At 43.6% G+C, this 23,002-nt stretch overlaps 1 protein-coding gene and 1 pseudogene across 4 annotated transcripts in view; one reads left to right on the top strand and one right to left on the bottom strand.

Annotated features, from left to right (window-relative positions):
- The first annotated feature begins 3,210 nt into the window (after positions 1 to 3,210).
- The window catches only part of PLA2G7 (phospholipase A2 group VII), a 45,795-nt gene continuing 26,003 nt past the window's right edge, over positions 3,211 to 23,002 (top strand). Inside the window, exon 1 of one of the 3 annotated variants that reach the window (XM_082638011.1) lies at positions 3,211 to 3,342. Coding sequence is in view for 1 of the 3 variants with exons in the window: in XM_082638012.1 (XP_082494138.1) it covers positions 15,074 to 15,101 (28 nt within the window). In the remaining 2 variants the exon portion in view is untranslated. Of the gene's footprint in view, positions 3,343 to 14,999; positions 15,102 to 23,002 lie in introns of those variants that run through there. The other 2 variants (XM_082638013.1, XM_082638012.1) reach the window with 2 other exon arrangements.
- LOC309813143 (Krueppel-like factor 17) lies at positions 8,008 to 8,925 on the bottom strand (annotated as a pseudogene). Its single transcript has one exon. The product of its transcript is annotated as a Krueppel-like factor 17 (transcript).

Here is a 23,002-nt window from a genome sequence, read left to right as displayed (position 1 = left end):
CTAGGCACTGTCTATCTAATTTCTACCAGGAGAGTGAACATTTAGCTCATATCCATCCTGGTCCTATCTTTTCTCTTCTCTAACCCTCCTAATAGAGTTACATCTCTCTACTCAGGCCCTCCACTACACCTCTCCTCTGCAAAGTCACTGTGCATCCAGACCTTTACTTTTTGTTCTACTAACTATGGACACTATCTCTTTTGACTCTCGACTTTTTCCAAAATGAGACCCTTAGTAACTCAACCTTTTCTCCATCCTAGTAGGCCTCACTTCTACCTCCTTCTACCTACTTACCTATAGGTACTTCTACATTTAAAAAATCAATCATATTTACATTCTCCTGTATAATCATAGTTCATTCTTCTTTGGCTTGTTTAAAAGGTGTTAAGAGTTGAAAACCAATAAGCATGTTTGCACTGTTAGACTAGGTGAATGTTGTTTTCAATCGTCTAGTGGAATACTCTGATCATACTTTCTTCTCTGGGCCGTTCAGAGAAGTATATTTTTAGATTTCAGGTTTAATGGTGTCTCCACCCAATAGCTCAAAATCAATCCATTTTAAATTATATCACACTTACATCATGCCTTTCCTGGACATTTTCCCTCTTGGAGTTTCTAGTTTTAACTTTAATTGTCTTTAATTTTAAATTTAAGTAATTTAATCTTTTAATTTTTTCTTTTGCATTCTGTTACCTTCTAAGGGCCTCGAGGGTTTCCAAGTTCCCAGTCATACTTTTAGTTTTATTGAATCCCATTGTTTCTTCCAGCTTCATTACTTTAATCAGGATGGGTTAATTTCCAGACTGTCACCATGGGGCTTCCCTCCTCGGCTCATCTGGCTTGGAGCCTCTTTTCCTTGGATCCTGTGCAGTGAGAATGCCTTTCACTTCCACCCCTTCCAAGGAGAATTAATAACTCACTTCTCAGAAACCCTACAGTCCTGTATTTACCTACAAGGGCTCATTTGCTATGGTGTGATTTCCTTAGCCTCCAGGGATAGTCATCCTTGAAATGGTACCTAACATACAGTTTGCCCTCAATAAACACTATCTGAAAACACTATTGAGCAATTATTACTACTTATTCCAAAATCTTGATTGAGGACAGAGTCATCAGTTTTTCTCATGTTAAAGAGTAAAGAAGCACTTCTATATTGATGGGAAATGGGAGTAAGAATTAAGAGATAAGAAACAGCTCAACAAAGAATCAATTTATAAACACAAGTACCTTTTTTCACCACATCAAGGCAAAAACAAAACCCATATCAGATCCACCTTATAATCTGTATGTCTACGTTGACTTGCCGTCCTTTGGAATGTGAGGCCCATTCTTTATTCATTTCACTGGACAAGGGTTGCCAGAAAAATTACAGGAAGCCCAGTTAAATTTGAATTTCAAATAAACAACACATAATTTTGAGTATAAGTAGGTTCCAAATATTGTATGGAACCTACTTATACTAAAACCTTTTTGTCATTTGTCTGAAATTTAAATTTAACTGGGTGTCTTGTATTTCATTTGCTAAATCTGGCAACCCTACACTGGGGACCTTCTCAGGACATTAACCTGCTAAATGCCAACCAGTCTGACATCCTCAGAGAGACTGATCTGATTACAACAGGAGGAAGCACAGAGTTGTCATGCAAAGGAAGAAAGAAAATATTTCATATTTGCCTTCAAGACCTGCTTTCAAAGCCCACCACCTTTTTAAGTGTGATGATGAATTTTCTGATTGTGTCTTCTGAATCTTCATCCTGTCTTAAGGTTAAAGGGAGGAGGTCCTTAGAGACCTCTTACGTAGTGTATCATGTACCCTTTTAGATTAATATTCTGGGGCAATTTGTTTCATAGGCGGTTATCCCAGGAAGTACAGGAAATTGTCATTAGGCTGAGATAGTTTAAATGTTCACCTACTGTCAGGTTTAAATAAGTCACTGCTTCTTTAAAGATAATACTGTTAGATAGCACTGTGTATGCTCTGTCCTAAGCATTTCACGTACATTTGCATTTTGTTCTCACAAGGTGCCTCTGACTAATGTACTTTGATTATCTCCATTTTACCCTTGAGGAAGCTGAGAAGCAGAAGGGATAACTTGCCCAAAGTGACATCACTAATAAGTGTGAGAAAGGAGCTATAATCCATGCCTTCTTAATTTGGAGTCCTCCAAATAAAAATAAAATAAATTTCATCTACAGTCCTGTCAACCTCGCCAAAAAGCCAAAAATCACTAGTTAAAAGCATAAAGCAGGGGCTTCCCTGGTGGCGCAGTGGTTGAGAGTCTGCCTGCTGATGCGGGGGACACGGGTTCGTGCCCCGGTCCGGGAGGATCCCACATGCCGCGGAGCGGCTGGGCCCGTGAGCCATGGCCACTGAGCCTGCGCGTCCGGAGCCTGTGCTCTGCAACGGGAGAGGCCCCAACAGTGAGAGGCCCGCGTACCGCAAAAAAAAAAAAAAAAAAAAAAAACACATAAAACATTAACTCCACCTATGAATGTCAAACTACTTTCTCTGAGTCTCTAACTGAAGCTTTAAATGAATATTTAAAATTAGAAAGTTGGATTGAGGAGAAAGCATTGGAAAATGAAGGAAGGAATTTCAGCTAAACCTCAAAGAACTGGGTTAAGCTGAGCTACGAGATGGCCCCTTTTCACACCATTTCCCCCCAAGTCATAAAAGCTCTTCCTGATTGCCCTTCACTGTATTTCCACGGAGAAATGAAACTAACTCAGTGGCAGGCCTTCCAAGCCGGAGCATCGTCCACATAATTTCTAGTTCCAATGTACTATATAAAACGGAAAGTGGACTGCGCAGGGCATTGCGGATTGCAGATGGAAACAGAGTAACCGGGAAGTTAGTGAAACGAGCAACGTCGGCGCGATGCGGGGGTGAATGGAACTGGGAAAGATCTGATCGGAATCGAGTCTGAGAACAGGAACTGGGGGCGCAGCTCCCGCTCTCTGCACGAGTGGGTGGGTCCCTGGGTGGGGAAGGGGGTTAAGCTAAGGGAAGCGGGTCCAGATTGCAGACCCCCGGCCCTGGGAGGGTGCTGTGTGCGCCGAGATCGCCCGCGTCCCAGCGCCTCTGCTGGTGGGAGGACGGTGACCTCAGCTCCACCCCGTCCCTCCTCCTGCGGCGCCGGGGGAGGTCAGAGTCGGGGTTACCAGACCGCGCGGGGCAGAAGGAGCGCGAAGCCAGCGCGCAGTCCTTCGCCCGGCGCCCTGCGGCCTCGGTGACCCGGTGACAGCGGGCGACAGAGCCCGCGGTACTGGCAGCGAGCTAGCAGCAGACGGGGCCGGCGCGCCCGGTCCCGGTTCCCGCGAGCAGCTCATCGCGGCGCCCGGGTGAGGAGGGACCCCGGGGCGGGTGGGAGCCGGGGGTTGCCGCCGGCTGGGGGGCTGAAAGGTTGGGGGCTGAAAGGATGGGGATGGGAAGATGGGGGAGGATGGGGGTTGGAGGGCTGGGACCCTGCCCGCACCCACCTCCAAGCCGGAGCTGGTCTCGCCTTCCTTGCCGCCCTCCGAACAGCTCTGGGATCTTTGCGGGGAGGGTGATGGAATTCGAACCCAGTTCTCCCAAACCTTTTCCCGGGGGAGCAACCCCTAAGAATTGGGTGCTGAGAGGGAATCCTGACAGGGGAACCCGGAGCACAGGGAGTTTTCTTATCTGTGGGTCTACACACACACACACACACACACACACACACACACACACACACACTCACGAGTGTTGCTCCTTCCGGAGCCCAGTTCTGAGAAGCCGCTGTATGATCTGAATGACACAGCCGTCCCTCTCTGCTCCGATCACTTACTCCCCATGTCCCAGAGCTCCAGGCTGCCGCCCAGATAAGATCTCGGCTGCGCTACCCTGAGTCTGCGGGAGGCTTGTTTTTAACAAGCCAAACAGAACCAGAAAGCAGAGAACATTCTCTTCCCCGTCATCACCTGGAGCCTCTCATAGACCTTTCTAGCTCTAAAAACGGAAAGGTCAGGCTTTCATTCAGACCTCTGACTTCCGGGGTGGCTGCGGAAATGGGAGGAAGGAGGAGGGAGAGGTGTGTGGGCTTATAAGGGGGCTGGGAGCCCTTGAGGGACTTAACGTGTTCAGGTTCCAGAGGGATTTGTGTTAACAAATCAGTCTTGAACAAATTACCTTTGACCCCAATAAGAATGCTGAGCCAGGAGGTTGGTCTATGAGTAGGAGCCAGGAAATGCATCCCTTCAAAGTGTTGACAGTTACAAAGCCCTGGGACCTAATCTTGGGCTAACACTGAACTCAGGGATCCGAGCATTAAGTATTGGCCTGGTCCATAAGAAGGGGAAGGGGATGGCCTTCTTTTTTTTTTTTTAAATTAAATTAAATTAATTATTTTTTTAAATTTTTCCAAATTTTATTAAGACTATAAAACTTCAGATTGAAGGAGTTCAACAAACCCCAAATAGAATAAACACAAAATTCAAAACCACATAAACCCAATCATTATATGCTTAAGAATAGATACATATACGGTAAAAACAACAAAGAAAAGCAAAGACAAGATTAAAAATTCAAGATAGTGGTTACCTCTGCTGAGGACAAGGAATGTGATAACAGAGGGGAACTCAAAGTTCTTCTCAAGTGTCATAAAAGGCAAATAAGTGTTTTTATTATTAAGTTGTACATATACAAAAGATTTTTTGCACTAGTTAGATATCACAATAAAAATATATAAGTTAATGAATTTCATCTGGTTCTCCTTATTTATCACACAAGCCAGAAACCTGGGTGTCATCCTGACTATTACCTCACGGACCTAATCCAATGAATTAACTGGATTAATTCATTGGATTAGGGTTAATTGTCTCTCCTAAATCTACTACCCTCCACCTCTACTTCCACAACCTGGTCCAAGGCACCTTCCACTCCCACCTGGAGTACCAAAACACCTCCTTCTCCCTTAAACAAGTCAAAGAAACCATTTTTGAATGGGATCAATCCTATCTCTCTTGAGCTTGAATCTACTAATCTGGCCCCACTGCTATCTGAAGCAGAGATAACTAATTTGCCCAAGGCCACACAGTCACATATGGCAAAGGCAGAATTAAAATCTTCTAGTCTTACTTGAGAGCCCACAGTGTCTTACCCACCCATTATCCTGCCTTGTGTTGAAACAAAGATAACACCGGGAAATGCTTAGCCATGCCTGCCATAGGGTAATCACTGGATAAAGGATAGATTGACTTTCCTCACCTCCTTTATCTGCCTAACTCCTAGTTAATCCTTAACTCTGAGCTCAAATTACTCTTCCTAAGAAATGCCTTCCTAACTGCTTTGGCCTACTATAGTAAACTCCAGATAGATATATTTGTCCTCACAGGATGCTGTACATTTCCTATGTCCCTCCTCCACTAGTTTGTGACCTCCAAGGGGTGGGGGCCTGTTTTGCCTTGCCACTGCAGCATACATGGTGCACCCTTGTCCACTCTGGTTCCTACCCACTTCCATTCCTCAGTGAAAGTGATGGGTCACCAACAGACCCCTCTTGCATCCCAACAAGCAACCTGGCCTGCTGACCCTACCAGCAGGGCTGCATGTGAGCAAGATGGGTGGTGGACAGAGACCAGCCCTGGCCCATTGAGCCTAAGATGCCCTGCTCCGTAGAACGGACCTAGTGCTCAGATGGGAACGAAAGAGACTTTGGATACTTCAGACTGCTCTCCTTGGGGCCAGTAATTGGGTCACAAAAGAGAGCCCCCTGACCCCATTTTTTAATCATATCCACTCCCCTGGCTCACAATTTGGGTGGAAACCACCAGGATGCCAGGCCCAGGTATGCCGGGGCCACTAAGGAAATGGACCAAGGTGGCCCTGCAGGACAGGGTCAGGGTAGAGGTGGGAGGGGCAGGCACAACCAAGGCCATGAGACTGCCCCAGACACCCAAAATAAGTTTGAGTCCACAGAGGTATGGCTCTTCTCCTTGGCAGCATTGAGCACTTTCAGAATTTTTGTTGTGATCTTTCTGCCCTGCAGCAAGGCACTGTCATGCTCTCTGAGTGCTTAGTGTCCAGCACAAGGCATGACTAAAGGTAGATGTCCAGGAAATAGGAGGTCCAGCTAACCCCCATAAAGCTGTTAGGTCTGACTCAGGCACCTCCTTGAGAAGTCTTTCTTCCCTGGCATGACTAAAGGTAGATGTCCAGGAAATAGGAGGTCCAGCTAACCCCCATAAAGCTGTTAGGTCTGACTCAGGCACCTCCTTGAGAAGTCTTTCTTCCCTGACACACACTTTCGTTGTCTCCGTGCCCCTCACCATGAGTTGTCCCGACAGCCATGGTGCTCTCTGTATTGTGGGTTGAAGAACATTTGTCGAATGAATGGAAGTTTGCAGGCTGACTCTCCTGGGAGCAATTGCCAGATCCAGCTTCTCTCTGCCTGGAATTCTCTTTTCTCTTCATTCATCTGATCAGTTTATTTCAACATTAAGGGATTATTAAATGTTACATACCCTCACTTACTGAGCTCAAGGGTCACCTCCTCCAGAAATTCTGACCTTCCCCTTCAGGTGATCCTCCTCTCCATGGCCACTGCACCAAGGTGGACCTCTCAGCCCCTAGACCAAGATGGTCCCTGGGCCACAGGAACCAGATGTGATTCATTTCACTGTGGCCATCACCTGACAGTGCTGGGCACCAGACTGGGCCCAGGAGACACCTGTAGAAGACATCATCTCTAAGATAAGAGATCTACCTCTGAAGTGGACAGATCCTGGTTGGGATCCCAGCTCTGCCACTTGAGAACTTAGGCAAGTTCCTTTCTATGAGTTTGTTGGTCAGTAAAACAGCTGGCTGAGAAATCCAGGAATGAGGTTCTGAACTACCTGTGGCTGAGTTTCCAGAGGAGTCATTATGCTCTCAATGCTAGGAGAGGGGCAGGGCAGAACAGGCCTTTTAATAGCTGATATTTAGTAGTCCAGGTACCTTGGCTTGGTGGGGGGAAGAGGGAAGGTTACAGTGCGGTTCATCCTTCTCTAACCCAGTCTAATGTCTTCCAACCCCAAGTTACCTAGAAAACAGAGCCTAGAACAAGAACTAAGTACCGATGTTTTATTTGGGTGATGCAAATACAGGACATTGAGAGTGAGAAAAGGGACTCAACGCAAGAGAATGGGAGGTAATGCCAGGTGATAGCAGGTTGAGTCTGCTTCATGACAAGACTGGAAGAGGCACAGAAGGTGTGTCCACTGGCTACTTGGGAGGTCTCCCCATTGGGAGAAATGGTGTCTTGTACCAGACCAGTTCAGGGAAGGGAGGGAAGAAGAGGGAATTTATCAGCCTGGATTTCTCCCATCTCCCATTAGTCAAATGTTACCCCAGGAGCACTAACTCTTCTACATTCCTGGGTTGCTAGTGGCTACTTGAGGTGCCAGATCCCATGTCTTGTGGGGGCATTCCATCCAAGTCTGGAAATGATGGGAGGAGACAAACTCTGGGCATGAGGCTGGTGAGTGCTGGACAGAATCTGCTTTTGTACATAGGATGTGTTCACAACAGTCCAATACTGTTTTTCTTTTACCAGAAGAGGGAATCTGGCATAATGATCAAAGACCTTTCCCAAAGTCACATGGCTAGTAAGTGGTAAATTCAGGATTTGAACATAGTCTGTCTCTGGAAACTGTCAAAGACCAAGATAAGGAACATAGATTTTATGTAGCAGGCAAAGGAGAGTCTCTAAAGGGTTTCAAGCTGGGAGTGACATAAGATAAAGAGCTTTTTATAAAGCTCCCAATCACTACTTTGCTCCATCTTGCCATGTGGCTGAACTTGGCACAAAAGTAGGCGGCCCCAGAGATGTGAGGACACCCAAGACAGTTTTTGAGGAGCCCTGACTAGGTCCAGAGCTATATGGGCTTCCACACTGTCTCATAATCTTTCTGTCTTCATCAAAACCTACACCTACCAAAGAGACTAGCTGGTCAGAGGCAGGCAAGATCTGGGCAGAGAAGCCAAAATGAGGGGAAGAGCAGATTGACCTAAAGACCAGGAGCAGGAGGACCAGCCATATGTCCACTGTCAGCCGGGGGGTCTGGGGATATTGTCACCCACATATGAGTCCTTTGGTGTTGCCTGAGATGGTCGGATCTCATGAACTGTTGGCCGCACTGGTCACATTTATGTGGTCGGTATCTGGTGTGTATCCGAGTATGTCTTCTAAGTTCATCAGAATGGAAGAAGGACCAAGTACAGGCTTCCCACATGCATTTATAGGGCCTTTCACCTGTGTGTTTGTGTTGGTGACTCACGAGGTGGGAGCACTTAGTGTAAGCTTTTTCACAGTTCTCATAGTCGCAGCGGTAAGGCCTTGAAACTGGGGATCTCCTCCTAGGAGCCCTTTCCTGGGCCCCAGATTACAGCTCTGCTCTCCATGGAGCAGGTAAGGGTTGCTTAGGTAGGAAGGGGTCTTCCTGGGAGACTGGCTGGCTCACAAAAGAGCCCTGGGAGTCCAAAGCCAGCAATAATGGTGATCCAGCTGGGGGCATCCCATAGTGGTGGGGGTTTCTAGGGGGCAACATCTGATTCACAGAGCGGAGCATTGCCAGGGCCTCAGTGGGAGGCATGGTTGGATCCAATAATGTTTTAGGTGTTAAAGGGCCTCCATTAGAAGTTACTGTTGGGAGGTCAGAATAAGGCATTGTTCACATTCTGATGTGGGACATCACTGGGATTCCACTGGCAGGTGAGACTGGCGGCCCATTGGGGGACATCCTTAGATTCCCACCAAAGGTTGTGGCCACCCCTGGAATACTGGGCTCTCCTAAGGGCATCGCCTGGGGCCCCTTGAAAATCATCATTCCTGTCTGGGAAGGAGACATTCCCTCAGTGTAAATCATCTGGGAAGGTGTGAAAGTCACTTGGGGGCGGTAGCTCACACCGTGGTCAGGCAGCAACATACTGAAGTGTGACTCCATTTCACTGGTGTTCTGCCTGGGTGCCTCAGCAGAGACCAAGGAGGTCGTCTACATCTCTATGCACTGAGGGACGTGTTGAATGCCTGATGGGCCATGGTTCCAAGAGGTGTGCACTCCACTGCTTCTCTGTGAACTGGTGCTGAGCCCCATGCCACTGGCTTAGGTCCTCGGCTCCCTGCTCCATCTTAAGCTGGGATCGGTTACCAATTTATTTATTTTTTATACAGCAGATTCTTGTTAGTTATCTATGTTATACATATTAATGTATATATGTCAATCCCAATCTCCCAATTCATCCCACCACCACCCCCCACTTTCCCCCCTTGGGGTCCATACATTTGTTCTCTATATCTCTGTCTCTATTGCTGCCTTGCAAACCAGTTCATCTGTACCATTTTTCTAGATTCCACATATATGAGTTAATATACGATATTTGTTTTTCTCTTTCTGACTTACTTCACTCTGTATGACAGTCTCTAGGTCCATCCATGTCTCTACAAATGACCCAATTTCGTTCCTTTTTATGGCTGAGTAATATACCATTGTATATACATATACCACATCTTCTTTATCCATTCGTCTGTCGATGGGCATTTAGGTTGCTTCCATGACCTGGCTATTGTAAATATGCTGCAGTGAACACTGGGGTACATGTGTCTTTTTGAATTATGGTTTTCCCTGTGTATATGCCCAGTAGAGGTATTGCTGGGTCATATGGTAATTCTATTTTTAGTTTTTTAAGGAACCTCCATGCTGTTCTCCATAGTGACTGTATAAATTTACATTCCCACCAACAGTGCAAGAGGGTTCCCTTTTCTCTACACCCTCTCCAGCAACTGTTCTTTGTAGATTTTCTGATGATGCCCATTCTAACTGGTGTGAGGTGATACCTCATTGTAGTTTTGATTTGCATTTCTCTAATAATTAGTGATGTTGAGCAGTTTTTCATGTGCCTCTTGGCCATCTGTATGTCTTCTTTGGAGAAATGTCTATTTAGGTCTTCTGCCCATTTTTTGATTGAGTTGTTTGTTTTTTTAATATTGAGCTGCATGAGCTGTTTATGTATTTTGGAGATTAAGCCTTTGTAGGTTGATTCATGTGCAGATATTTTCTCCCATTCTAAGGGTTGTCTTTTTGTCTTGTTTATAGTTTCCTTTGCTGTGCAAAAGCTTTTAAGTTTCATTAGGTCCCATGTGTTTATTTTTGTTTTTTTTTTCCATTACTGTAGGAGGTGGATCAAAAGAGATCTTGCTGTGATTTATGTCAAAAACTGTTCTATCTATATTTTCCTCTAAGAGTTTTATCATGTCCAGTCTTACATTTAGGTCTTTAATCCATTCTGAGTTTATTTTTCTATATGGTGTTAGGGAGTTTTCTAATTTCATTCTTTTGCATGTAGCTGTCCCGTTTTCCCAGCATCACTTATTGAAGAGACTGTCTTTTCTCTATCGTATATGCTTGCTTCCTTTGTCATAGATTAGTTGACCATAGGTGCGTGGGTTAACCTCTGGCTTTCCATCTTGTTCCATTGATCTATATTTCTGTTTTTGTGCCACACCATATTGCCTTGATTACTGTAGCTTTGTAGTATAGTCTGAAGTCAGAGAGTCTGATTCCTCCAAATTCGCTTTTTGCCCTTAAGACTGCTTTGGCTATTCAGGGTCTTTTGTGTCTCCATACAAATTTTAATATTTTTTGTTCTAGTTCTGTAAAAAATGCCATTGGTAATTTGACAGGGATTGCATTGAATCTGTAGATTGCTTTGGGTAGTATAGTCATTTTCACAATATTGATTCTTCCAATCCAAGAACATGGTATATCTCTCCATCTGTTTGTATCATCTTTGATTTCTTTCATCAGTGTTTTATAGTTTTCTGAGTACAGGTGTTTTACCTCCTTAGGTAGGTTTATTCCTAGGTATTTTATTCTTTTTGTTGCAGTGGTGAATGGGATTGTTTCCTTAATTTCTTTTTCTGATCTTGCTTTGTTAGTGTATGGGAATGCAAGAGATTTCTGTGCATTAATTTTGTATCCTGTTACTTTACCAAATTCATTGATTAGCTCTAGCAGTGTTCTGGTGTCATCTTTAGGATTCTCTATGTTTAATATCATGTCATCTGCAAACAGTGACAGTTTTACTTGTTCTTTTCCAATTTGTATTCCTTTTATTTCTTTTTCTTCTCTGATTGCCATGGCTAGGACTTCCAAAACTATGTTGAATCATAGCGGTGAGAGTGGACATCCTTGTCTTGTTCCTGATCTTAGAGGAAATACTTTCAGTTTTTCACCATTGAGAATGATGTTTGCTGTGGATTTGTCATATATGGTCTTTATTATGTTGAGGTAGGTTCCTTCTGTGCCCACTTTCTGGAGAGTTTTTATCATAAATAGGTGTTGAATTTTGTCAAAAGCCTTCTCTGCATCTATTGAGATGATCATATGTTTTTCATTCTTCAGTTTGTTAATATGGTGTATCACATTGATTGATTTGCATATGTTGAAGAATCCTTGCATCCCTGGGATAAATCCCACTTGATCATGGTATATGATCCTTTTAATGTGTTCTTGGATTCTGTTTGCTAGTATTTTGTTGAGGATTTTTGCATCTATATTCATCACTGATGTTGGTCTGTAATTTTATTTTTTTGTGGTATCTTTTTCTGGTTTTGGTGTCAAGATGATGGTGGCCTTGTACAATGAGTTTGAGAGTGTTCCTGCCTCTGAAATTTTTTGGAAGAGTTTGAGAAGGATGGATGTTAGCTCTTCTCTAAATGTTTGATAGAATTCACCTGTGAAGCCCTGTGCTCCTGGACTTTTGTTTGTTGGAAGGTTTTTAATCACAGTTTCAATATCATTACTTGTGATTGGTCTTTTCATGTTTTCTATTTCTTCCTGGTTCAGTCTTGGAAGGTTATACCTTTCTAAGAATTTGTCCATTTCTTCCAGGTTGTTCATTTTATTGGCATAGGGTTGCTTGTAGTAGTCTCTAATGATGCTTTGTATTTCTTTGGTGTCCTTTTTCATTTCTAATTTTTTTGATTTGAGTCCTCTCCCTCTTTTTCTTGATGAGTCTGACTAATAGTTTATCAATTTTGTTTATCTTCTCCAAGAACATTTAGGTGTAAAGTTAGACTGTTTATCTGAAATTTTTCTTGTTTCTTGAGGTAGGCTTGTATTGCTATAAACTTCCCTCTTGGAACTGGTTTTGTTGCATCCCATAGGTTTTGGATCATCATGTTTTCATTGTCATTTGTCTCTAGGTATTTTTTGACTTCCTCTTTGATTTCTTCAGTGATCTCTTGGTTATTTAAGAACGTATTGTTTAGCCTCCATGTGTTTGTTTTTTCTACGTTTTTTTCCCCTGTAATTGATTTCTAATCTCATAACGTTGTGGTCAGAAAAGATGCTGGATATGATTTCAATTTTCTCAGATTTACCAAGGCTTGATTTGTGACCCAAGATGTGATCTATCCTGGAGAATGTTCAATGTGCACTTGAGAAGAAATTGCAATCTGCTGTTTTCGGATGGAGTGCCCTATAAATATGAACTAAATCTATCTGGTCTATTGTGTCATTTAAAGCTTCTGTTTCCTTATTAATTTTCTGTCTGGATGATCTGTCCAGTGGTGTAAGTGAAGTGTTAAAGTCTCCCACTATTGTTGTGTTACTGTTGATTTCCTCTTTTATAGCTGTTAGCATTTGCCTTATGTATTTAGGTGCTCCTATGTTGGGTGCATATATATTTATAATTGTTACATCTTCTTCTTGCATTGATCCCTTGATCATTATGTAGTGTCCTTCCTTGTCTCTTATAACATTCTTTATTTTAAAGTCTATTTTATCTGATATGAGTATTGCTACTCCAGCTTTCTTTTGATTTCCATTTGCATGGAATATCTTTTTCCATCCCCTCACTTTCAGTCTGTTTGTGTCCCTAAGTCTGAAATGGGTCTCTTGTAGACAGCATATATAAGGGTCTTGTTTTTGTATCCATTCAGCCAGTCTGTGTGTTTTGTTTGGAGCATTTAATCCGTTCACATTTAAGGTAATTATCAATATGTATGTTCCTATTACCATTTTCTTAATTGTTTGGGTTTGTTTTTGTAGGTCCTATTCTTCTCTTGTGTTTCCCACTTAGAGAAGTTCCTTTAGCATTTGTTACAGAGCTGGTGTGCTGGTGCTGAATTCTTGTAACTTTTGCTTGTCTGTAAAGCTTTTGATTTCTCTGTCAAATCTGAATGAGATCCTTGCCCAGTAGAGTAATCTTGGTTGTAGTTTCTTCCTTTTCACCACTTTAAATATATCATACCACCCCCTTCTGGCTTGTAGAGTTTCTGCTGAGAAATCAGCTGTTAACCTTATGGGAGTTCCCTTGTATGTTATTTGTCATTTTCCCCCTGTTGCTTTTAATATTTTTTCTTTGTCTTTAATTTTTGTCAATTTAATTACCATGTGTCTTGGTGTGTTTCTCCTTGGGTTTATCCTGTAATGGACTCTCTGTGCTTCCTGGACTTGGGTGGCTATTTCCTTTCCTATGTTAGGGAAGTTTTCGACTATAATCTCTTCAAATATTTTCTCAGGTCCTTTCTCTCTCTCTTCTCCTTCTGGGACCCCTATCATGCGAATGTTGTTGCGTTTAATGTTGTTCCAGAGGTCTCTTAGGCTAGCTTCATTCCTTTTCATTCTTTTTTCTTTATTCTGTTCCACAGCAGTGAATTCCACCATTCTGTCTTCCAGGTCACGTATCCGTTCTTCTGCCTCAGTTATTCTGCTATTGATTCCTTGTAGTGTATTTTTCATTTCAGTTACTGTATTGTTTGTTCTGTATTTCTTCTAGGTGTTTGTTCTTTAATTCTTCTAGGTCTTTGTTAAACATTTCTTGCATCTTCTTGATCTTTGCCTCCATTCTTTTTCCGAGGTCCTGGATCACCTTCACTATCATTATTCTGAATTCTTTTTCTGGAAGGTTGCCTGTCTCCACTTCATTTACTTGTTTTTCTGGGCTTTTATCTTGTTCCTTCATCTGGTACATAGCCCTCTGCCTTTTCATTTTGTCTATCTTTCTGTGAATGTGGTTTTTGTCCCACAGGCTGCAGGACTGTAGTTGTTCTTGCTTCTGCTGTCTGCCCTCTGGTGGATGAGGCTATCTAAGAGGCTTGTGCAAGCTTCCTGAATGGAGGGACTGGTGGTGGGTAGAGCTGTGTCTTGCTCTGGTGGGCAGAGCTCAGTAAAACTTTAATCCGCTTGTCTGCTCATGGGTGGGGCTGGGTTCTCTCCCTGTTGGTTGTTTGGCCTGAGGCCACCCAGCACTGGAGCCTGCCCAGGCTCTTTGGTGGGGCTAATGGCGGACTCTGGGAGGGCTTACACCAAGGAGTACTTCCCAGAACTTCTGCTGCAAGTGTCCTTGTCCCTGTGGTGAGCCACAGCCACCACCACCAACCTCTGCAGGAGACCCTCCAACACTAGCAGCTAAGTGTGGTTCAGTCTCCTACAGGATCACTGCTCTTTCCCCCTGGGTCCTGATGCACACACTACTTTGTGTGTGCCCTCCAAGAGTGGAGTCTCTGTTTACCCCAGTCCTGTCAAAGTCCTGCAATCAAATCCCACTAGCCTTCAAAGTCTGATTCTCTAAGAATTCCTCCTCTAGTTGCTGGACCCCCAGGTTGGGAAGTCTGACGTGGGGCTCAGCTCCTTCACTCCAGTGGGTGGAGTTCTGTGGTATAATTGTTCTCCAGTTTGTGAGTCACCCACCCAGTGGTTATGGGATTTGATTGTATTGTGATTGTGCCCCTCCTACCTTCTCATTGCAGCTTCTCCTTTGTCTTTGGATGTGGGGTATCTTTTTTGGTGAGTTCCAGTGTCTTCCTGTCGATGATCGTTCAGCAGTTAGTTGTGATTCCAGTGCTCTCACCAGAGGGAGTAAGCACATGTCCTTCTACTCCGCCATCTTGAACCAATCCCCAACTGCTTATTCTTTGTGATTAAATATGAGGTGAGGTTACCAGCTCCCCCAGGCAAATGTGGCATGTGATGGGCAGAGTGAGTGACAATGTAACATTCTGCACGGTCTGAGCCATGGCAGCATTCAGAATCCCGCCAACACGGAAGTCCTGCTGACTGCGGCTCGGGGATGGCCTTCTGGCCACCAGGAGGCACAGGTGAGCTGCCAGTACCCACTGATTTCCTCGGGGATGGTGTTCTGGTGGCCCTGCCGAAGTTGGTGAGAAAGCTTCAGACTTGGCTTCCTCCAGCTGCAGCTTCTGATCTCAGGTAAACTCGGCCTGCAGCGGCTTGAGGCAGGATTTCGGTTTCCACCAGAGATTGAAGTCAGGCGGGGACAGTGAGCTCTGAATCTTAGCCACTAGACCAGTGGCCAGTGACAAGCCCCTGGCCTGTGTGGCTTTGCAGAAAATGAATTTCCGCAGAGAAACGGAAAGTAGTGAAACAAGCAAAGTGTTTATTCGGAGGAAAAAAGAGTACGTGTGGGTACACACACAGGCGGACTCAGAGACAGAGTTGCGCCTTCATGGTAGTTTGAATCTACCCATATGGGGCATTCCTTCTGGGTTTCCCTTGGCCAATCATCTTGCTTTGCCTGGTTCTGAGTTCATATTTGGGTTATCTCAGGGCCCTCCCATGTGCGCATGGGCATCTTTTAGCCAAGATGGATTCTAGCAAAGAGGCCTATGGGTAGGTTGACACTGTTCCCTTTTTGACCTCCAAGGAGACTTTCTGTGCATGTATAGTCGGGAAGGTCTCCTTGACCTCTAGAATGAACAATATGTGGTCTCTTATCTGGGCAGAGCTTAGCCCCTCCTGCTCTTCCTCTTAGAGTATGTCTCCACAGGGGACAAACTCCAGCTGTTCAACCTGGGGCCCATCTATCTCCTGCCTCACTTCCACTTGTCACACGTGGGCACTGAACGTTGGCTCCCCTTCCCAGACATTTGTGCAGGAGCTGCTGCCGTGGCTGGGGAGGTGATTTACAGTTGAGAAATCCACACTGAGGTGTAAAAGGCCTTGCCCAGCACCCCGAGGAGTTTCCTGCAAGCAGAACCCTGGGCAGCTGGTTCCTCACTTCCCCTCCACTGTGTGTCTGTGCCCTTCCCACATCAACTGTGGGGAATACGTGTTCCATCACCCAGCTAGGTTTGTGGTCCCATACAATTTACCACCCTCTTTGAGGCTCTCAGAATAGAGCATCAAGGAAAGTGCCAGCTGGGTGCCTGGGCAACTGGAATGAGCCTGGGGATGTCAGCTGGAGTTAGGAATCTGGATATTTCCTGGAAAGGAAGATGATCCTGAGGTTATTTACACCTTGGCTCATCTTAAGCCTGAATTTTTTTCAAGACCCTTTGATAATCGGCTTGACGGACTTCTTGAGACATTGAGAAATTTCCATAAAAGTGAAGCATTGAAGAGAAAGTAATGACCGGGGCACGAACCCGTGTCCCCTGCATCAGCAGGCGGACTCTCAACTACTGCGCCACCAGGGAAGCCCTGAAGTAGGAAATTTTTGCCGATGCTTTTAAATGGAACCATATATCTTCACTAAAGGTGGAACCTCTGAGTCCAACCACAACTATGCACTCCTACCTTTTTCAGCATCCCTGGCATGGGACTAGTTAGCCTTGTTAGAATCCTTCTCATGACAGAGAAGTCCCTCTACATTGTGAGGTATACATCATAAATGGCCTCATTATTTTAAAAGTTCTTCCTTGTATTGACCAGGCATCTGCCTCCCTCTAGGCTGTTTCAGAATGGAATAAATATTTCTTTATTATTAAACAAGAATATGGTTTCACCTGCATCCCTTTATACCAGGGTTTCTCAATCTCAGCATTATTTATATTTTGTGCCATGTATGTCTATGTTGTGGGTCTGTCCTATGCATTGGAGGATATTTAGTGGCATCCCTGGCCTCTGCCCACCAGATGCCAGTAGCAGTGGCCTCCAAGTTGTGACAACCAAAAATGCCTGCAGACATTGCCAAATGTCATCTGGGGAACAAACTTGCTCTAGTTAAGAATTACTGCTGTAATATAATGTTCTAGTTGCCTTTAGCCTGTTTCAGAATGAAATAAATATTTTTTCTTTATCAAACAAGGATATAGTTGCTTAAAAACATTGCTTATAGAAAAATGTATGAGGTCACATCTAATTATGAACAGGAGTTTTTAATACTTCCTGAGCAGGGGAGGGAGTGGATATAAAGTAACAGACATTTGGACTGTCAAAATTACATTTTTCTCTAATTTTTGAATTTTTAAATGCAACATCAATGTAAAATAACAACAAAGGATACTGCAAGTAAAAAAAGTAGTAATAAATTGCTTAGAAATCATGGATGGAGGGTTGACAATCTCCTGCTTCATGCTACTGTAAAATATCTGAAGCAGAAGATTTTATCTTCTTCCTCAATTACTGTTTGGTATTGGGTCCATTTTGAGATATATAAGCCACCTTCTTTGACTTTAGTCAAAAGTAAATTGACCTATTTGCTCTCTGTCCCCTTTCTGTAACTTTATATGCTCTGCATTAGTTTTCCATTGCTGCTGCAACAATTTATCACAAATGTATTGGCTTAAAGCAACACACATTTATTGTCTGACAATTCTGTAGGTCAGAAGTCTAACATGGCCTCACTGGGCCAAGATTAATGTGTTTTTAGGGCTGTATTCCTTTCTGGAGGCTCCAGGGAGAATCTGTCTCCTTACCTTTTCCAGATTTTAGAGGTCTCCCATATTTCTTGGACCTTCCTGCATCTTCAAAGCCAGCGATGATGGGTTGAATTTTCACATTTCATCACCCTGACCTTCTTTTCTGCCAACCTCTCCCACTTTTAAGGACCCTTGTGATGACACTGGGCCCACCTGGATAATCCAGGATAATCTCCCTATTTTAAAGTCAACTATTTAGCAACCTTAATTCTACTTGCAACCTTAATTCCCCTTTGACATGTAACCTAACATATTCAGAGGTTCTGGGGATTAGGATGTGGGCATTTTTTGCAGGGAGGAGAGTATCATTATTTTGAATGCCATACCCTCTCATTCTAGAAGTTAAACAGGAAGAATTTGACAGAGTACTGATACTTATGAAAGAGCATTTTCTTTCCTCTTTACCAGTGACAGAAGAGTTAAGACGCATGCATGCCCTAATCTCTGGCCAGAACTTCTCGGAGTTATTCATCAGCTCTTGACAGATATTCTGGACTTGAGAGTGGACATTTCACCAGTTTTGGGGTTTTTTGATGTGGACCATTTTTAAAGTCTTTATTGAGTTTGTTACAATATTGCTTCTGTTTTATGTTTTGTTTTGGTTTTGACTTTTGGCCCCAAGGCATGTGGGACCTTAGCTCCCCTACCAGGGATTGAACCCTCACCCCCTGCATTGGAAAGCTAAGTCTTAACCACTGGACCACCAGGGAAGTCCCCCACCTGTTGTTTTGGTTTGCCTTTTGTTTCAAAAAAGGAAGTAATGCCTGATGAGAATTTAACAGTGACAGACGGGTAAATAGGATTAGCACAGGTCATGGTGGTATATGGAGATCTCAGCTGAGATGTAAAAGAACAAGTAGGAAATGGTGGTTTCAGCAGCAGACACGGAATCCACAGAAGAAAGGCAAAGATGATACCCACTTTCAAATGGATTTAAATAGAATGTGTTCTTTGAGCTCTCAATTAAAGATCTTGATCTACCAGGATGATATTTTATTTAGTGGTCCAGGAGCCAAAACTGAAGAAAATGATTTTCAGGCTTTACTATTTTATTTATTTATTTTTTTTTCTTTTTGCGGTATGCGGGCCTCTCACTGTTGTGGCCTCTCCCGTTGCGGAGCACAGGCTCCGGACGCGCAGGCCCAGCGGCCATGGCTCACGGGCCCAGCCGCTCCGCGGCACATGGGATCCTCCCAGACCGGGGCACGAACCCGCATCCCCTGCATCGGCAGGCGGACTCTCAACCACTGCGCCACCAGGGAGGCCCGACTTTACTATTTTAAAAATGGTTGATTTTTTTGCAATAAGCATTCTCATTTATTTAAAATATTGGAAAAGGGGCTTCCCTGGTGATGCAGTGGTTGAGAGTTTGCCTGCCGATGCATGGGACATGGGTTCGTGCCCCCGGTCTGGGAAGATCCCACATGCCGCGGAGCGGCTAGGCCCGTGAGCCATGGCCGCTGAGCCTGCGCATCTGGAACCTGTGCTCCGCAACGGGAGAGGCCACAACAGTGAGAGGTCCGCATACCACAAGAAAAAAAAAATAAAAATAAAAATAAAAAAATAATTAAAAAATATAAATAAAATATTGGAAAAGAAAAGTAGAAAGAAGGATAAAAAATTACCTTTAGTTTCTAACTATACAAAGCTCTCTAAAGGAGATAAACTTGGTAAACACTTGTATTTCTTTTTATTTTGTTTCTCCTTGTTCTTGTTGTTCTCTTCTCCTCCCCCAACCCCCTCGTTCTCCTCCTCCACCTCCCCTTCCTCGCCCTCCTCCCCCTCGTCCTGGTTCCTCTTTTCTTTTACGCAGCTGGGATCACAGATCATTATCTTAATTCTCTATATACCATTTTGCTTAATATTAAACCTAAACACTTTTCATGGTCATACAAACTCTTCTTAAATATCCTCTTTAAATGATTTCTTATCAGTAAAGCAATACATTTTATTGTAAACAATGTGAAGAATTATGGGGAAAAAAACACCCATAATTCCATCACCCTTATTACTTATTATTACTTAATAGGCTTTTCAGTATGAATTTTTACCTGGCAATTTTATATTCTTTTTCTTAAATTAAAATTACATTGTAAACAGTTTCCTAAATCATAAAGAACTATTCTGTAAATATCACGTTAATACCTCAATATAATCCCATCGATGATATGCTCTTATTGTTTGACCTCTGTAGGGTTTTCATCTGTGTTGTATATGTGTGTTGGCTACTCTGGAGTTGGAATAAATGCTGTAGGGCATTACATTTTTAGGGTTTTACTTCCCCGTGTATAAGATTTGTGTGTGTGTGTGTGCTGATCTCAGAAATGTAGTGAAAAGTTCAAAGGATATGGACCATTGAAGTCTTGCCAAATTGCCATCCAAAAACCAGGTACTTACTTATACCCCCATTAGAACTGCTAGCTTTGCTTTCGTAAATTTGTCAGTGTTAAAGAATAGGCAAGACCTGTGTTCCCAGCTTTTTGTTTACTAGTGATTGCTCTGTCTGTCCGGTTACATCTTTCTCCAAGAAAAGATTGTATTGGCTAGTGGTGGTGGTAATGGATTTTCATACGTTATGATTATGAAGACTGCTGTGTCAAGGGTTTTAGTGTTGTCACCTTGGATTCTCTGTTCTAAATGTTCAAAGTCAATATTAGACTTTTCAGGGTCCTAGTTCTTCAACATAAATACATTTCTAAGTTGTATCCCGTGGTTGAGAAAAAGGCACTTTTCTGCAGAAAGAGAACTTGGAGAAATAAAAGACTTCTTATGAATTACTCCTCTGTGTTCAAATTCGAGAGCCTCATGGTCATCCTCCCAGAGTTCTTAATGACCATCAGAAGGTAAAAGAAGCCAGTGTCCCAGCAAACCAGTGACTTGCAGCCAATTATAGTAGTTCTTTTTTCAGAAGAGCAAGAATCTCTGTTTTCCTTTTAGCAACATGGGAAATGTTTGGTCATATTTATCTAAAATGTGTAATTCTTCTGTAGAAGATGGGTGGCTGCTTATAATAAAATCACATTAAAAAAAACCTTACTTAAGAAATAAAGCTAGAGAAATTAATCAGAAACCAGAGGAATGTCTTGTTAAGGACAAGCAAACTATGAGAAATTTTAAAAGACAAAGAGTACTGGACCTTTAGCAGAAGAAGCTTCATTCTATTGGGGGGAAAATGGAAAAGAACCCCTACATGGGGTTTTGTATGCTTATGGTAGAAGCCAGCCATACCTTCAGCACTTAGTACTCGGCACATGGTGCTTATAGGTGTTTGAATGGGTGGAAGGGTGAATGGATGGTCTGGTGGATAGGCTGTTGTGGCGATATACACTGCGGGAAAAGTCAGCACCATCAGAGAGGAACACACAGTCCTGTGGGCATTGTGGGGAGGGGTGGGGCTTCAGGCTCCAGAAATCAGCAAGGGCATCATGGGAAGACCCCCAACTAGATGAACTGGAGAATAAGATGAAAGGCAAATGCAGTGATGCATACATATAACACATTGAATGCATTGATGAAGAATTCACATATCTTTGTAAACCTAACAAACAAAGACTATGTATACTGTTAGATACACCTGCCTGCTTAGCAAGAAGGCTCAGAGTTACAGTTATTTGCCTTAAAGTAGAGAATTTGCAACCCTGATTCTTTCTGGGGGCGTGGTTTTGTCCCATCTCCTAGGTAAGACAGACCCCTGCCTGTGCCTGCTTACCCTTATGTAGCCCAGTGGTTCTCAACTGGGGGCAGTTCCCCCCCACCCCAGAGGACACTTGGCAATGTCTGGAGATATTTTTGCTTGTCACAAGTTAGGGGAGAGGGCGCTGCTACTGGCATCTGGTGAGAAGAGGCCAAGGAAGCTGCTAAACATCCTATGATGCACAGAACAGCCGTCACAACCGGGAATTACCAGGTCCCAAGTGTCAATGGTGCCAAGGATGAGAAACCCCATGGAGTTTGAGCCTGCACCAATGGCACCGCCTTGGCAGTGCAGGAGGACACAGTCACCGGCTTTCAGATCTCTGGGCTCTTTCCTTTCTCAGGATGTAGTCTTGAGAATCTAATCTACTTTGCTTCAAATGGAGCTAATGTGGTTCCTGGGGAAGAAGGGAAAGGGGAACTCATTGAGGGTTGATGGCTGGGCTCTGTGCTGGCATTTTCTCACCTCATCAACCCTACAAGATAGGGACTGTACATTCCTTTTCATTGATTAGGAGATTTAGGTTCCAGACACGCAATGACCAGCTAGAGCAGATCCTTCTGACTGTAAACTCAGGCCCTTCCCATTGCCCTGGGAAGCCCCTAGATCTCCTGTCCAGGATCCACATTCTTCACAGGAGCACAGATATTCCTCACCTATAGGGCAGGCCTCACTGCAAACCTGATTGCCTGGTGATCAGGGCACAAGGTCTTCTGGTCCCATCGAGGTCACTAGTTTACTGTGTGGCTCCAGGCAAGTTGCTTCCCCTCTCTGGGCCTCAGTTTCTTTGTATGTAAAACACCGGGCTTGGACTAGCTAGTGTCTCCTAGTTTGACCTGAACTAGAGTAGGTTATGTCTATCTTCAGCTAGACCACAAAACTGGGCACTCTTTGAAGCATGTTTTTCTCTTTTGTTTGCCATCCTGCACCTCACCCCCACCCCATACACACACAACAGGCACACACACACACATACACACACACACACAGGGGCTCCCTTAACTGCCTAGCACAGTGCCTGGCTCATGGGTACTAATCTGAAATTTAATAACCACAAACCACTGATTCTTTCAGGAAGAAAACCTACCCCAAACTTTTAAACTGAAACTAAGCAGACCTTTCTCCTAAAATTATGCTCTAAAGCAAAGTCTCAAATCCAACATTGTCCCTGAATTGGACCTAAAATATCTAAGGGTGTGGCTTCTTTCTGACAGGAAGCCATCCTTTTAGATTTAGTCGACCCAGGAAAGAGCTAGGGTTTTGTTTCTTTTCTTTTCTTTTTTTCCTATTCAAGCGATGCATGTTTACTCTTGACAAATTAGAAAAAGAAAACTAAAATCACCTCTAATCCTACCCCTTAAATGTAACCACTGAGGATATTCTGGCTTTATATTCATCTAGATTTTTTTCTATTGTGTATAAATGTACATATTTAAGTAAAAAGCAGAGCCTACTGTACTGATGGTTTTTCCTCACGTGTCTCAGAGGGCGGGGCTTGGTAGTCAAACCATTGAAACACACCAGTCAATATGAGTCACCCAATCTGCAAGCCTCAGTGTGTTTTTGTTTGTTTGCTTTTTATTTTTTTAATTTGATTGAAATATAGTTGATTTAAAATGTTGTGTTAATTCCTGATGTACATCAA

This window comes from Mesoplodon mirus, assembly GCF_964341445.2.
Source record: "Mesoplodon mirus genome assembly, chromosome: 12".
Classification (NCBI taxonomy): Eukaryota; Metazoa; Chordata; class Mammalia; order Artiodactyla; family Ziphiidae; genus Mesoplodon; species Mesoplodon mirus.
Note: the sequence above shows the minus strand (reverse complement) of the source record. Positions and strands in the feature narration are given on the sequence as shown.